Genomic DNA, 16032 nt, shown 5'->3' with positions numbered 1-16032 from the left:
GCACATTGATGTGGCTCTAAACAACAACACTGTGTGTATGCCCGGGGCACTGTGGATTGACCAAGAGGAAACACATGTTTCACAATGATATGATCTTGTTGGTACAGTTGTCAGAGAAGGGAACTCCCACAGACAGCAAAGGGCATAAAACCATCCTGGGCAGTCTGGGACGACTCAGTTCTGTGGTGACAGGGAGCAGAGCACAACCCAGCCCTGCTCCACATGCAGAAGGGACTATGAACTCCAGCCAGAACTTCAGCCAGACCACCTCAGGCTTCCTCCATGGCACGGGAAGAGGCCAGGGCTGGCTGGGCTGCTTCCCTCGAGCCCCCAGCGTTCATGGTGGAGCAGGGGGCATCCGTATCTCCCTGTCCTTCATGAAGCCAAACTGCCTACCCCCAGGAGGGTCATGGGGATCCCAAAGCAGTGAGTCCCTCGTAGGTGGGAATGGGAAAGCGATGTTGCAGAACCTCAACCAGCGCCTGGCCTCCTACCTGGAGAAGGTGCGTGCCCTGGAGGAGGCCAATGAGAAGCTGGAAAGTCACATCCTGAAGTGGCACCAGCAGAAGGACCCCGGCAAGAAGCAAGATTACTCACACTATGAAGAGAACATCAGTCACCTGCAGGAGCAGGTAAGGTCTTGGGTGATGCTGGGGCTGGAGGGAGACACAGCTGCCAATCAGTACCGATCACAGTTTCTTGGAAAATGGCAGGTGCAAATGTGCACAAAGGTGTTTGAAGATCTTTTCTTATTTACACTTTAAATTTGGGCTTGGGCAAGTCTGTTTTGTGTAGTTAATCTTCTAAACATAAATTGTGTGGTAAGTGAAGGCAGTAAAACTTAGAGGAATGCTAAGAAGACTGTTTTTTAAATGAGGTAACTTGACTTTTCATACACACAAAAAACTTTTTTAAGTGTAAAGTAATGAGCTGATGTCCAATATCACTTCTGATCCAGTGACGTAATAATGGGGCAAGACCCAGGGTCCACTTTTCATCCTCAGTGCACAAGGCACAGCTGAGGACTGGCTTCTTCATTGCCTCTCTCGGTCCTTCCTCAGAGACCTAGAGGCAATGTGCTTAGATCCACCCATGAAAGACTGAGTTATACCACTTTGGAGATGACACTTAAAAGCTGTCACTCCACTAGCAGATGCCATGTTAACATTCCTGTGGGCTGCTAGAATAGGGGCTCACAGTCTAAGAATGGCATATTTTCTAGAAAAAAATAAATGAGCATAATTACAGAATCTGAAGACTCACTTGGGATAGGTGTGGATAAAAAAAAATTTATTCTGAAAAAAAATAGGAACTTTTCAACTAAATAAGTACTTATTCTAAAAATGAAGTAACTTACCAACCAAACATCAGACAGTTAAGCTCACACTTTCTGGGACATCCCATAATAATGACTAGAAGCGGAGGGAAACCTGCTGCTGTTAAGCATTGTCAAGTCGGTTCTGACTCATAGCAACCCTGTATAGAGTTTCCAAGAGCCTTCGTTTGGCACTGTAGGATAAATCACTGGACTGAAAAGTCAGTTTGAACCATAGAGTTGGTGGTTCAAGCTCACCAGCTGCTCCTTGGGAACCGTATACAGGGTCGCTATGGGTCAGAACTGACTCAACGGCACTTAACAACATAGGGTTTCCAAGGAGCCGCTGGTGAATTTGAACCACCAACCTTGCAATTCAAACCGACCCTGCGGTCCAGTGTGGTATCCCACAGTGCCACTCTAGTCACCCCCTAAGTTATTTTTAAGACTATAACTGGTAGCACATTGGGCTGCTGACCAAGAAGTCGGTGGTTTGAACCCAGGAGAGCTAAGTGACGGTCGGCTTCCAGAAAGATCTCCAGCCTCAGAAACCCTCTGGAGCAGTTCTACTCTGTCCTATGAAGTCACTATGAGATGAGGCAGTGGGGTGTATGGGAAATTTCCACCTGTATAAAGCACTCCCAGAACATTCTTTGTAAGATTATGATTAACCTACCCTTCAAAAGGGCACCACAGGTCTCTAATATTTACAACACTCAGTTGTCCTTGCTTGAATGTAGGAAGAACCAATCAAGATAGTATAAATCTGTCCTCGTAATGAACCCTAATTATAGAATAATCAGCCTAATACCTGACTGGATAATTACCTTAACTATATAGTGCATGGTTGTCTTTACGAAAAAAAACAAGATGACTCAACAATCTTCACTATGTTTGCTGTTTAATGAAGGTGCTTTGGTTTTAGAAGGAAGAGAATAGAAGACTTTTGAAAATGGACAGTTGAGTAAATAACTCCCAAAAGAGGTGGTGAAATTGTTATTATCTGACAGAAGAGAGAAAGGGGAAGTATTTATTGTGTGCCAGGCACTGTGCTGGGCATTTAATCTGCATATCAGTAGAGCTTTCTGCAGCGATGAAAGCACTGTGATTTAGTTCACACAACAACCCAAAGAAGCTGAAACTCAGAAACATTAACCAAGATATCCAAAGCCACCAGCAAGAAGCAGAGGTGGGATTCTAACAAAGATCTCTTTCCAAAGACCTGGAACTTTCCACTACAATGTGGTGCTGACTAGCCTATCTCCTACATAAATAATACTATTAACAAAGATAATACATGCATTGACATTTGAAACATATAAGGCATAGTTCATACACATTTTCTCACTTAAATCTCACGACTCTGTAAGTAGGTATCTATAGATGAGCAGAGACTACATGGTTGCCTAAATTCTTGGAAACAGGGCAGAGAAAGGTGAATGGTGGTGATGAGGCTGAAGGGACACCTGGCTCATTTTCCAGGCAGCCCAGGATTCCAGGCCCTAAGATTCAATGTGCAGCTTCTTCAGCTTCAAATGCCACACATACTTCTTTTCTGGTTTTCCTACTTCAGTCATATTGTCTTTGTGTTAGAAACCAGGGCAACTCTTTGAAATCCTGGTGTCTATCAACCCCATTTACAGATGATAGAAGAGAAGACCCTCAAATAAACAGACACAGACAATTACCGCATGCTGGAAGACCTCCCTGAGCCTTGCTAAAACAAAAACTCCTTCCCTCTTTTGGGGATCTTAAATATTATTCAAGAAGAACATAAAAAGTTGAGTTTAAAAATTAAGTCAATCCCTTTGAAACACAGACTGGAACACAGAATATTTAAAATCAGGAAAGGTGTGTGCCAATGTTGTATCCTTCCACCATATTTATTCAATGTTTGTTGTTGTTTGCTGTTGCCAAGTCAGTTTCAATTCATAGCGACCCTACCCTATACAGGGTTTCCAAGGAGCAGTTGATGGGTTTGAACTGCCGACCTTGTGGTTAGCCGTCCAGTTCTTAACCTACAGTGCCACACCAATCAATCTGTATATATCAATCGGTATTTCCTCAAATCTGAGAAGTTGCATTATCTGAAGGAAAACATGACATCACAATTGGAGGAAGACTCACTGACCAAACTGCGATATGCAGATGATACAACCTTGCTTGCTGTAAGTGAACAGGACTTAAAATACTTACTGATGACAGCCTTCGGTATGAGTTGCACCTCAATGTAAAGAAGACAAAAATCCTCACCACTGGACCAAAAAACAATAGCCATATAAATAGAGAAAAATTGAAGTTGTCAAAAACGTCATTTTGCTCAGATCAACCATTAACACTCATGGAAGCAGCAGTCAATAAATCAAATGATTCCTTGCATTTGGATTAAGCAAATCTACTGCTCAGGACCTCTTTAAAGTGTGAGGGCTAAGGTGTGCCTGCCCCAAGTCATGGTATTTTCAGTAATCTCATGTGCATGTGAAAGTTGGACCGTGAATAAGGAAGACCAGTTGAGTTATGGTGTTGAAGGAGAGTATTGAAAGTTCCATCAACTGTCAGAAGACCAAACAAAGATGTGTTGGTAGAAGTCCAACCAGAATGTTCCTTAGAAGGCATACTTTGGACATTTTATCATGAGGAACCAGTTCACAGAGAAGGTTACCATGCTTGGTAAAGTGGAGTATCTGTGAAAAAGAAGACCCCAACAAGATGGTTAGAAAGTATGTGTACATGAGGTCGTTGTAAGTTTGAACCAACTCAGCAATGCCTAACAACAAATATCACAGAATGTTACAGATTAAAACCCCTTAAATGGCTCTCAGTATTTGGTATTTTGGTTCTTTTTCAAAAATTCTATTTTCCTCTCTCTAGTAGGAGATTATGCACCCAGCCAAAATGATGCTGCATTAATATACCAAGTATATCTTTTAAAAGAATGAATTCACAGCCTTGGGGAGAGTTCAGGTGATTAATTACAACATATAATGTAAAACCTCTGCCTCATATATTATTTCTCAATCAATTCTCATCCATTCATTACTATAAAAGATGTCTCAGAAATAGTGCCACTGTTATAATATTATACTAAGTATGCTCAAACAGCGGGGAATAGTTATAGCTTTTAAATATGATCTATTATCAAATGAATGCAGAACTCACCACTCATGTACTATAAGAATGCTGGCCTGGGAAATCAGACTATTGACATGGGCTTTGCAATTGACAAGTTACCAGTTTAACTCACCAAAGTCAAATTGTCTTAATTTTCCAGTTCTATGGTATTTATTGTACATGGTTTTTCTGCATGTCAATCAGTACCTCATAACCATTTGTCATCAAGTTCATTCTGACTCATGGTGACCCCGCAGGTGTGTCAAAGTAGAACTGCGCACGGTAGGATTTTCAAAGGCTGGTTTTTTTTTTCAGAAAATAGGCTAACTCAGTACACAAGTTAGTATATAGTTTTATATTGGTTCTAATTACAAAAGTGCTAGATTTTAAAAGAGAAAGTGATTTCATTTACATTCCTCTGAACTAATTCAGTTTCAACAGGTTTTTCTAAGTACCTAAGTGTGCCAAGAATTTGCTCAGTATTTACAAAATGACTTTGTTTAATCTCTTCTGATGTCATTTTTAAAACCCTTTGATGAAGCAGCTGTTATTCTCCAGGAAGAAATGGAGACTCAAATAAGGTCACTGAGTTCATGGGTGGGAGCAGCATCCAGCTCCACTCTTTGGGATCCAGATCCACAGTCCTTAGCACCTGTGAATACCGCAATTGTGCATTCATGATATCAAATTCCATGAAGCCAGTGAAGCTTTAAGTGGGAACAGATTTCTAAAAGGTGTCTTTGTATGGAGGTATAACTTTGTCCTAAGAAAATCCTTTCTAAATAAAGGCATTCACTGTACAAATACAATGGAATGTCACAGGATTCCTCTGGCTTCAACTAAATTAGCAAAGGGTAGAACTGGGACTTGTGAAGTCCAAGCTTGTTTCTATGCTAGCACCAGCTCATTTAATAGATGATAAAGTTCAAGTCCAGTGAGTAGCCCACAGTTACACCAAAGGTCAGTAACACACATCCAAGAACCAACAGCTGTTTAGGATCCTAGTTTAACCTTCTATCTGATGTAATACTTTTGACCTTGAAACAATTTTGTTTCATTTTCCTACAAACAGCGAACATACATCAAATATTCACTATTTCTCAGCTATAATATACTATAAAATGTCCTGGTGTGAGGCCGTGGGATAAAGCACTGGACTGCAAGGTCAGTTTGAACCACAAGATCAAGCAGTTCAAACTCACCACCCACTCCTTGGAAAGCCTATTCAGGGTTGCTATGAGTTGGAACTGACTTGATGGCACTTAAAAACAACACAATATACTAAAAGAATTTACAAATCACATATGCATATACAATCACTTAGATAAACATTTTCAACAATCTTTTTCTTTTTAAGTGAAAAAAGTACATAACTATCTATTGAAAGTCTTTAGCTGGAGACTTTAACACAGTTAAATATTATTAAGTTATTTCTTTAGATGGCAAAGAAATATTCCAGTTTCTAAGACTTGCTGTTGTTGTAGTTAAATGCTGTCAATTGTTTCCCACTCATAGCAGTTCTGTAGAGGGCTTCAGAGGAACAGCTGTGGGATCTGAACCACTGACCTTGCAGTTGTCAATCCAGTGCTTATCCTACAGTGTCACACACCGGGACTCAATTAATACGAGAAGGCTTCAAAAAGTTCATGGAAAAATTCCCATTATCTTTTAACTCCATGTTTCCATGGACTTTTTTTAAGTCCCCGTGTATTTTAATAGCTTACATTGAGGAACTTGCATCACAGAGTAAACTACAAACACACACATATACCTACATGTTATGTGTCCAGCTGTGTAGAAACTTGGGCGGGGGGAGTGTGCTATGTGATGACTATTATGAAATACATTTTAAATTTCTTTGTCCATAACAACTGTAAGGATGGCACCGGACTGGGCAGGCCTTTATTTCATGGTGCATAGGGTCGCTATGAGTTGGAACCAACTTGACAGTACCTAAACAATGACAATAGTTTTTACAGATCTAATATTTTGTCAAATTTTAATCCTGAGTAAACAACCAATAGGGTATCTAAAATTAATAACTAACCAAAATTGGTTTGTCAACTCTTTAATAACACTGATAAAAAAAACATGATGCTTTAACAAGGAAGAATTATGTTAACTTACGATGATTACAAAGTGGTTACTTTGGAGATATGAGCTAATATTCAACATAAGACCAAGGTCACAGCTTAAACTCTGTTTTTCCTCTTCAGATGTGGGTAAGCATAAGCAAAATGCAAAGACATATTCATGATATTAGAAAGTCAAAAGTTATTCTGAATAATTATTCTTTCGTCTTCCTTTAGAAACCATCTTTTAAATTATCAGTATAAAAAGAGGTGGTCAAATTGACTGCAAACCCTATCTTTTCATACTATAAAATCATTCTTGTACTTCACACCTAGTTATTGTTAAGTGTAGTAGGGTCAGTTCTGATTCATAGGGAGCCTGTATAGGGTTTCCAAGGAGTGGCTGGTAGGTTTTAACCTCCAACCTTGCAGTTAGCAGTCCAGTGCCACACCAGGACTCCTCAGACCTAGTAGGTGCTCAGTAAACATTTATTGGTTTGATTCCTCATTGTTCCTTGCCAGAAAGAAAAGTTGTCTGTGCTAATAAGTCTGTAGAGGTTGGAAACTAGAGGGCTGAGATGCAGGTGTCCTGTGTGAGTGTGCCCACATACAATGACTCTCACTGTGTGTTTGACAGATAACAGATGGTAAAATGGCCAATGCTCAGATCAGTCTACTCATTGGCAATGCCAAGATGGCAGTGGATGACTTCAGTCTCAAGTAAGTTCCTTCTCCATAATATGTTTTGTTTTTATTACTTTGTTGTTGATATTTCTAGAAAAGGGAAACATATCTTACCACTATCTAAAATGTTACTAAATTAAAACCAAATGCAATGTATGGCATTTGACTTGGACCCTAGTTTAAACAAACCAACTATAAAATACCTTTTGAAGTCAAATGGGGAAATTTGATTATGAACCAAGGATTATCCAAAACCCACTGCCCTTAAGTCAATTCTGGCTCAAAATGGTCCTATAAAAGAAAATAAAATCAAGGATCAATCCTATCCTCTCTGTACACAGGGTTGCTAGAGACAGGCAACTTAGACACTGGCTACCTAAAATTGAGGGGGTGGCCAATAAAGGCATCAAGTGACTGACTTACAAGTTTTCAAGAGGGAGTTTAGTTTCAGAGTGTGCAGGGGAAGGTAGAATCCCCACTGAATAGTTTTCATCTTGTTTAGACAGGTCTGGTGAAAGGAGATGGGGATAAGATTCTTATGATTCAATAATGAATAATTGTCATTATGACTAATTGTGACTGTTACAACTGTAAAGGTAGAGGTTGGGTAACAAAAAGGAGGGAGTTGTTAATCTTACAATCCAGGACCAGAGGACCCTAGGACCATCAAGGGAGAAGAGCACAGGTGTAACCTGGGACTCTAACCAGAGAAGCAGCAACACAAGGAGATGGAGGCAGAGGTGATGACATGGAAAGATAGAGCAGCTGAGTACTCCAGATAATGAATAGAGAAAGGCTGTATGCTGGCAGCCAGGAGGCAGGCTTACAGAATGTACCCTTTGCTTGAATGATTATATAATCCTGAGTGGTTTTGTGTACATTAAAAAAAAAAAAAAATGCACACACACACACACAGAGGAAATAGAAGCAAATACTGTTGAATGATGATGTATGAAGGGGATTGTAATCATTGCAATGAAATGAAATATAACAGGATGAGTGTAGAACTGATGCTCTCCAATGTAAACCATCACTCAATTCACTATAAAAACTTAAAAAGAGAGAGAAAGTAAAACTGTCTCACAGGGTTTCCAAACTGCTTCATCCTTCTCTCAAAGAGGGGCTGGTGGGTTCACACTATCCATCTTTCAGCTGGCAGCTGAGTGCTTTAAATACTGTACCACCAGGACCCTGAACCAAGCATTGTTGTTGTTCTGTGCCATCGAGTTGGTTCCAACCCATAGCTACTCTGTATGGGGTTTCTGAGGAGCAGCTGGTGAGCTTGAACCACTGACCTTGAGGTTCAAACCAACTTTGCAGTTCAGCACATTAACCCACAGTGTCACTCCAGGACTGTGAATCAAACATTGTTGTTGTTGTTGTTAAGTGCCATCAAGTCAACTCTGACCCATAGCGACCCTGTGTAGGGTTTCCAAGGAGCAGCTAGTGAGCAAGCATTAGCTGATATCAAAGAGTTACCAATTTTTAGGTAGTGATAACAATGGTATTATGACTAGAAACACCTTTTTTCTTAGAAAAAAAATTTTAGAAAAATATCTTTTTCTAAAAGATGTGTCTTAAACTTTCAAGTGATATCATAATGTTTACCAAAAGCAAAAACACCACCAACAGTTGCCACGACGTTGGATCAATCCCATGTGTTCAGAACAGCCCTGTGCTCCACAGGACCGCTTAGAAATAGACCATATTGTTTTTCCTAGACACCTCTGGGTGGATCTGAACCGTTAACCTTACAATTAACATTCAAGTTCTTTCATTTGTGCTACCAAAAACTCCCCATAATATCTACAATGAATTGTTAAATACTTCAGCAAAGAATACAGATGAGGTAATATGACAAAATGTTAGTACTTGCTAAGTCTATATGATAGGCATGTGGTGGTTTGTTATTCTGTTCTCACTATGCGATTTAAAAACTAATCTTCAGTCCAAATCATAGAGACATGTAGCATGGAACAGACATACAATGCATTTGTTGTTGTTAAGTACTGTGGAGTCGGCTCCTACTCATAGTGACCCTGCACAGGGTTTCTGAGGCTGTAAATCTTTACGGGAGCAGAACGCCTCATCTTTCTCCTGTGGAACCACTGGTAGTTTCGAACTGCCGACCTTCCTGTTAGCAGCCCGATTCGTAATCATTATGCTACCAGAGATCCTTTTACAAAGCATTAGATGTATTCATTTGCTCTCATAAAGCCTAAAATGGAAGAGCTTAGAACCTGATGAACAGAAATCCTTACAAATGCAGCCTTCTAACAATTGGCATAGAGTCCTGATGTGGCACTGTGGGTTAATGCACTGGATTGCTAAGTCATTTTGAACCACAAGGTCGGCATTTCAAGCCTACCAGATAGATGTTCCTCAGAAACCCTATACAGGGTCAGTATGGGTCGGAGCCGACTTGACGGCACTTAACAACAACAACAACTGGTGTGTGCTTCCCTTCTAACCACAGGTATGAAAATGAACACTCCTTCAAGAAAGACTTGGAAATTGAAGTTGAGGGCCTCCGGAAGACCTTGGATAATCTGACCATTGTCACAACAGACCTAGAACAAGAGGTTGAAGGGATGAGGAAAGAACTCATACTTATGAAGAAGCACCATGAGCAGGTAGAACTCCCCAGGCACACATTAACCTCCATAACCACATCCAGATGCCAGGCGTACTGTCCTGCACTTGCAGAATCATAAACCAAATTAAAAATGAGTCGACATCAAGTTAACTCCAGCTCATGGTGCCCCCAGAGTGTCAGACAGAGTTGTGCTCCACAGAGTTTTCAGTGGTTGAATTTGGGGAATAGTCATGGATCACCACATATTTCTTGCAAGGTGTCTCTGGATGCATTTGAACCACCAACCTTTTGGCTCGCAGCCGAGCACAGTAACCATGTGCATTACAACCAAGGATACAATTTCTCTTTTGTTTTCTTCTGTAGCTTCAAGCTTAGCTACTTGATCCAAAGGTCCATAAAAATCAATGAGAAATTGTTCAACAATTTTGTTAACAACACAAAATGTTTATCTAGACTTGTTTGTTAATAGGATACTCTAAGAATAAATGTGTCAGACTGAGCTTCCTTCATTGACCTAGTGTGAAGCAAACTGCAGGAAAATAGCATAAAGAGAATATGAGCACTGACCAAAGCAAATAAGACTAGAGGCAAAAATTGCGAATCCTAACTGCTAGAAGCGTTTAGCTGACTTTTAAAAAGGTACCATCCGAGTTCCCTGAGAGTTTGATAAGATGATGCAAAAACAATTCCCATTTTAAGCAAATAAAATTGCTTCTGAACATCAAAGCAGTCTTGTTTCCAAACAGTTGCTTGTACAATGACTGTTACCTAAACCTTTCCTGCGGCTGTGTGGTTTTCATGATATCCTATGGGTGTTAGCCTTACAGAGTCACTGTGCATTTGGCAAGATGCTAAAAGTCTCTACACCTTTTGGCTTTTAGTTACTAAACTGCTTCTCAAAAATTTTGGGTTACAACCTGAAATGTTTGCCTGGTTAATTGCATAATCACATCACCAATGAATAATATTTCCTGAGCAGGACTTTACACACTATGTAAGCATAATTCTTTCCAGAAATTTTTTGAACCAAGGATTAAACAGCAGTCACAAAGGCCATTTAATTACTTGCCTAGTGTTATTCTTTGGCTTATACAATTATAAGAGAAAAAGATCATATAATATTTTGTCATCGACAGAGTAGTACCTGAGAAACAAAACACAGCCAGTGAAAAGTTAGCAACCACATAAACAGAATTTTTAAAATATCCACTTACTGCTGCAAATCAATATACTTCCTGCCTTCTGGTTGTCACAGATGATTCCCTTTCTATCTCTGTCATTAAACAGGAAATGGAGGAACAGCATGTGCCAAATGACTTCAAGGTCAATGTGAAGGTGGATACAACCCCAGGGGAAGATCTGATTAAGATCTTGGAGGACATGAGGCAGGAATATGAGTTTATAATAAAGAAGAAGCATCAAGACTTGGACACTTGGTTTAAAGAGCAGGTAAAACAAAGGTGCTCAAACATTATCTAGAGGTGCTATTGCCATATGTTCCCAAGGCCAATGCCTGCTGCCCTTTGCTTGGTCTTACAGTCTGCAGCTATGTCCCAGGAAGTGGCCAGTCCAGCAGTTGTTCAGAGTGGCCAAAGTGACATCCATGAGCTGAAGCGGACTTTCCAGGCACTGGAGATTGACCTGCAGGCACAGTACAACAGGGTGAGTCCAGACGAGGACATTCCAGGGCCAGGTACCACCTCCTCCATGAAGCCTTCCTTGACTTCTCTCCCCAGCCCCAACTCCTCACTTCTCTTGGAAACATCTCTCACTTTCCACTGTCCATCCAAATTGCTCATAATAAGAATAACAATTGTTGTTGCTGTTAAGTGTCATTGAGTAGGTTCCGGCCCATAGCGACCCTGAGTGACCGCAGTATACCACATGTTGTGCCTGGTAGTTAATCATACTAAATGTGATTAATTCTCACATTAAACTTATCAGGTAGGTCTTAGTGGCTGTGGCCGTGTGCCATGAAGTCGGTTCCGACTCATTAGCGACCCTGTACAGGGTTTCCAAGGCTGCAAATCTTTACAGGAGCAGAAAACCTCATCTTTCTCCCACGGAACAGCTGGTAGTTTCGAACTGCTGACCTTGAGGTTCACAGCCCGATTCGTAACCACTATGCTACCAGAGGTCTTTGTACCTGGAACTAAAAATCCAGATGGTGAAATAAACTAGCCAAGGTCACACAGCTCCTAAGTGACCAGTGCTGAAATCACATGGCCCGCTTGACACTCAGTCTTGCTATGCCTGTCAAGTTGGTCCCAACTCATAGTGACCCCACAGGACAAGGTAGACGTGCCCATAGAGTTTCCAAGGTCATTTTTACAGAACCAGATTGCCATCTTTCTCCCATGGAGCATTTGGTGAGTGCGAACCCCCAACGTTTTGCTTAGCAACTAAGCACTTAACTATTGTGTCACCAGGGCTCCTAGGAGAGCTGTTGTTGTGGTTGCTGTCCAGTCGTTCTGACTCATAGCGATGCTCTATAGGGTTTTTGAGGAGCTGCTGGTGGATTTGAACCACTGACCTCATGATCAGCAGTCCAGTGCTTATCCTATAGTGCCACACCAGGACTCCAATCAATAGTGTACCTGGGGTTATTTAAAGCACACTGTCCCAGCCCCACAAAGCTTTTCTGGGCTCCAGGCAATATCTTCCCAGTTCTAGTCACATAGATAATTTATTGTTGTTAAGTGTTGTCAAGTCGATTCCAACTCATAGTGACCCTGCTTTCTAAGAAGCAGCTGATGGGTCTGAACCATTGACCTTGCAGTTAGCAGCCCAGTATCTATCCTACAGCGCTACACCAGGACTCTGGGAAAGCGCTACACCCTCATAATCTCTATGGCCAGAAGAAATAGAACATGTGTATATGAAGGCAAACAACCGTTCAATTCAAGGCAGCAAATACCCAATCTCAAATGACCAACAACAAGCCTACAGAAGTATAGCTAAGTGGCCAAGAGTTCCCGGATACAAAAGTTTGAGCACAAAAAACAGAGCTTCCAAAGCTTCGACATGCTCAATGCCAGATTGCCCAAGTCCCAAACCTGCCAATCAGCCTGCTTCTTTCTCACCTTTGTATTCCCAGCAGCTAGCCCACTAACTAGCAGAGTGAGCAACACAGTGTAAGTCTTCAATAATGCAAGTTACAGCCTCATTGGATGTTCAATCAATTAATGAAAGAACTGTCTGTTTCAGAAATCCGCTTTGGAAAACATGCTGTCAGAGACCCAGTCTCGGTATGCCTGCCAACTCCAGGACATGCAGCAAATCATCTCCCACTACGAGGAAGAACTGAGGCAGCTCCGCCGTGACCTGGAGCGTCAGAACAGTGAATACAAGGTCCTCTTAGGCATCAAAACCCACCTAGAAAAGGAGATTGCTACCTACCGCCAGCTCCTGGAGGGAGAGACTGAAGGGTAAGGCAAAGACTGGAGGGAGAGAAGGACGCAAACAAAGGGTCTCCAAATCTAGTGTGTACATTCATGTCCCTGACGGGTTCTGTTACTAACTGTCCACGAAGAAACAGTTTGTGTTGAATTTCTCATGAAGATACTTACATCAGGTTATATTTCATTACGCAACAAGCGTGAATTAGTCAGCTGTGGTATTATTGCTCCACAAACGCTAAAGTTTGAAGTTGGAACAGTTAAAATTCATATATTGATATACCTGCAAAGAAACAGCTAAGATGGTTTGGCTACAGTGTTGTTTTCCAGTGAGAACACATTCAATTCTGGTTCAAATAAATAAAAATAAAAAGGAACGTCTTAGCCTAACAGTAGGAAAAGATTCATATGAAACTTAGATGCCTGTCCTTTCAACCTAGTATTTCTAATTACTCAGGAATGGCAATGGCAGACCACATTAGGGGTTCATACATTGCATGACCTAAGAGAAGAGGTTAGAAGATGTTTCAAAAGGCACAAATAAAAAGCCATTGGGCCAAACTTTGAACAGTTGGGAATCTCAGAGTGCAGGGCTTAAATCCAAGAGACTGGACAGGGCTGGAGGCAAAACCCACACCACCTGAAAGAAGGGTATGGCGGACTTCCCCTGACCCTAGGGCTAAGTTGGAGGCAGTACCCTCTGCCTTCTGGGTGGGGAAGGATTCTCCCATGAACTCCTAACCTTGCGATAACCTACCATAGCCAATTATCTTCATTAAAGAGCTGAGAATTTACAAGCAGACAAAGGAAGTTAGTTCATCCTGAGTTTTTGCAATTGTTGCTAATACTAAAATGAACTTTAACCTTTATCACTTCTATAGGGTAATGGAAGAATCTAAGTCAAGTGTGAAAGGTAAGAAAAAAATCTTTCATTGTTTAAATCGACTCATTTTCTAATGCAGCAGCGTGTTCTTTTATCCATTCTGTAATAGTCATAATTCTCAGCATATACCCAAAGGTACTGGTTAATCTTACTCCCGAATGACATGAATTTTGAATAAATGAATTATGTAATACAAAGTCAGCTCTCAATATTGTCCTCACCAACATATATGAAAGTTCTTTTCAAGCCGTACAGCAGATAAACAGTATCATTATTACTATGCCTCTATTAAATACAGGATTGGACAGCATTTCCTTGTTAGATATAAGCTCACTACGAGTTGGACCTAACTTGACACCAACTAACAAAGCACTAAATAATGGCATCTGTTTACTAAACTCCTGGAAAATTAAGAACTGATTCCACATAATTTCCCAGATTATAGTCTGTTGAATATTAGTCTTCTGTGAGATTTTAATAGTGTGTTATGAAAGAAGTTTGAGAAAATTATGTACCATTATCCTACTCTCAAAGAGTCAGGTTTCATTTCAATATATTAATGACTGAACAATTAGAGCTGTCGGGAGGAAGTGGAATAAGAGAGGTAAAGAAGCAACAGCAAAGACTTTAATTTGTTCCACCCAGTTCTCCCAAACTTCTTTGACCTGGGAATCATATTTTCTCAGATTATCTTTACCATCTCATAGACAATCCCAGGGAACCAGAGTTTAGGGTAGGTTGTGCTTTCTGATTAATTTGTAGCAGAAGTGTTCCAAGGCACTAGAAACTTAAAGAGTCAAAGTTGGAGGAATCATCACATGACACAGCTGGTCTAACTGGTTCTCCTCGGTAAGACCCTGACAGATGGTCCTTCAGTTTCTTCTTATTCATGTCTAGGGATGGTGAACCCATTACTTTATAGGGTGGCACAGTCTACAGTTGGAGAGGTTTGATTTTAAAATTCTCCTCTATATGTCTACTAATGCTTCTAATTCTGTCATCTTATATAGAATTATACTAGTGGGTTGTCAACAAGGCATCTATTCCAATATGTCATATCTTTGAGAACAATGGCCATGACAAACACGGGTTTCTTGCCCATCCCTCATCTGGCATATTTTCTAGACTCGTGACTGCCCTCAGCCCACGTAGGTGCATTAATGTCCCTCTTAAAATGAGGTGCCCCCAAGGGCATTTAATGCTCTGTAAAATCATAGAATTTGTGGCCAAAGCACTACAAAACTCACACAGGGAGAAAGGACTTCTGCAGTCAGAGACTAGATTACCCCAGCATGCACACCTAAGAGGAGCTTGACCATATATCCTCATTTTCTGGAGAATGAGAGGAAAAACCTTCCTTTGTAATGGTTCTTTCCCTACTGAAGAACCTGCCATGTCGCTTAGTGATCACTTTGGAGGGAATGGAAATCCAGGGACCTGAAAGTACGGTTAGATGGTGGAAGGCGCATGGCAGTGATCTCTTCATTGCTTCTTTCCCTCAGTGTCTACAGCTCCAAAGATCAAGGCCATCACACAAGAAAGCATCAATGGAAGAATAGTTCTTTCTCAAGTGAATGAAATCCAAAAGCATGCATGAAACTAATAAAATCTCTTGCTTGTTGTAAAAATAATTTGTTCTCAATGGGAAATTCTTGCCCAGCCACTCATGGTGAGAGTTCTGCTAAGAGGCACTCTTGGAGCCACCAAACTCAGACATTTGCATTTTCTCTGTTACAATCACCAAACTTTCACAATGATCTGAATACACTGTTGCACTTTTTTAATCAAGATACAAGCTTATGAGTTGAAAGCTCCATTTTTATACAACAGTCTTTGATCCTTACTTCTGTGCATCTGTTATGTAGCAAATAAACACATCAGCTACATGCACGTATATATGGCAAGACAGGAACTTAAGGTCTCATCCTAGCTAGAGATTCTCAGCCTTGGCTATGAAAGATTCACAAGGACTT

The 16032-nt window shown here is 40.8% G+C and overlaps 1 protein-coding gene across 1 annotated transcript; it reads left to right on the top strand.

The window, feature by feature from the left end:
- The first annotated feature begins 236 nt into the window (after nucleotides 1-236).
- Nucleotides 237-15656, top strand: KRT23 (keratin 23 (histone deacetylase inducible)). The gene is made up of 8 exons (XM_006832600.1): nucleotides 237-632; nucleotides 7136-7218; nucleotides 9659-9815; nucleotides 11066-11227; nucleotides 11318-11440; nucleotides 12986-13206; nucleotides 14058-14089; nucleotides 15562-15656. Exons 1-8 carry the CDS (start codon nucleotides 237-239, stop codon nucleotides 15654-15656), a joined length of 1269 nt encoding a protein of 422 aa, XP_006832663.1.
- The last annotated feature ends 376 nt before the right edge of the window (nucleotides 15657-16032 follow it).

Source organism: Chrysochloris asiatica, unplaced genomic scaffold (assembly GCF_000296735.1).
Source record: "Chrysochloris asiatica unplaced genomic scaffold, ChrAsi1.0 scaffold00007, whole genome shotgun sequence".
Taxonomy (NCBI): Eukaryota; Metazoa; Chordata; class Mammalia; order Afrosoricida; family Chrysochloridae; genus Chrysochloris; species Chrysochloris asiatica.
This window is presented reverse-complemented; position numbering and strand designations above follow the sequence as displayed.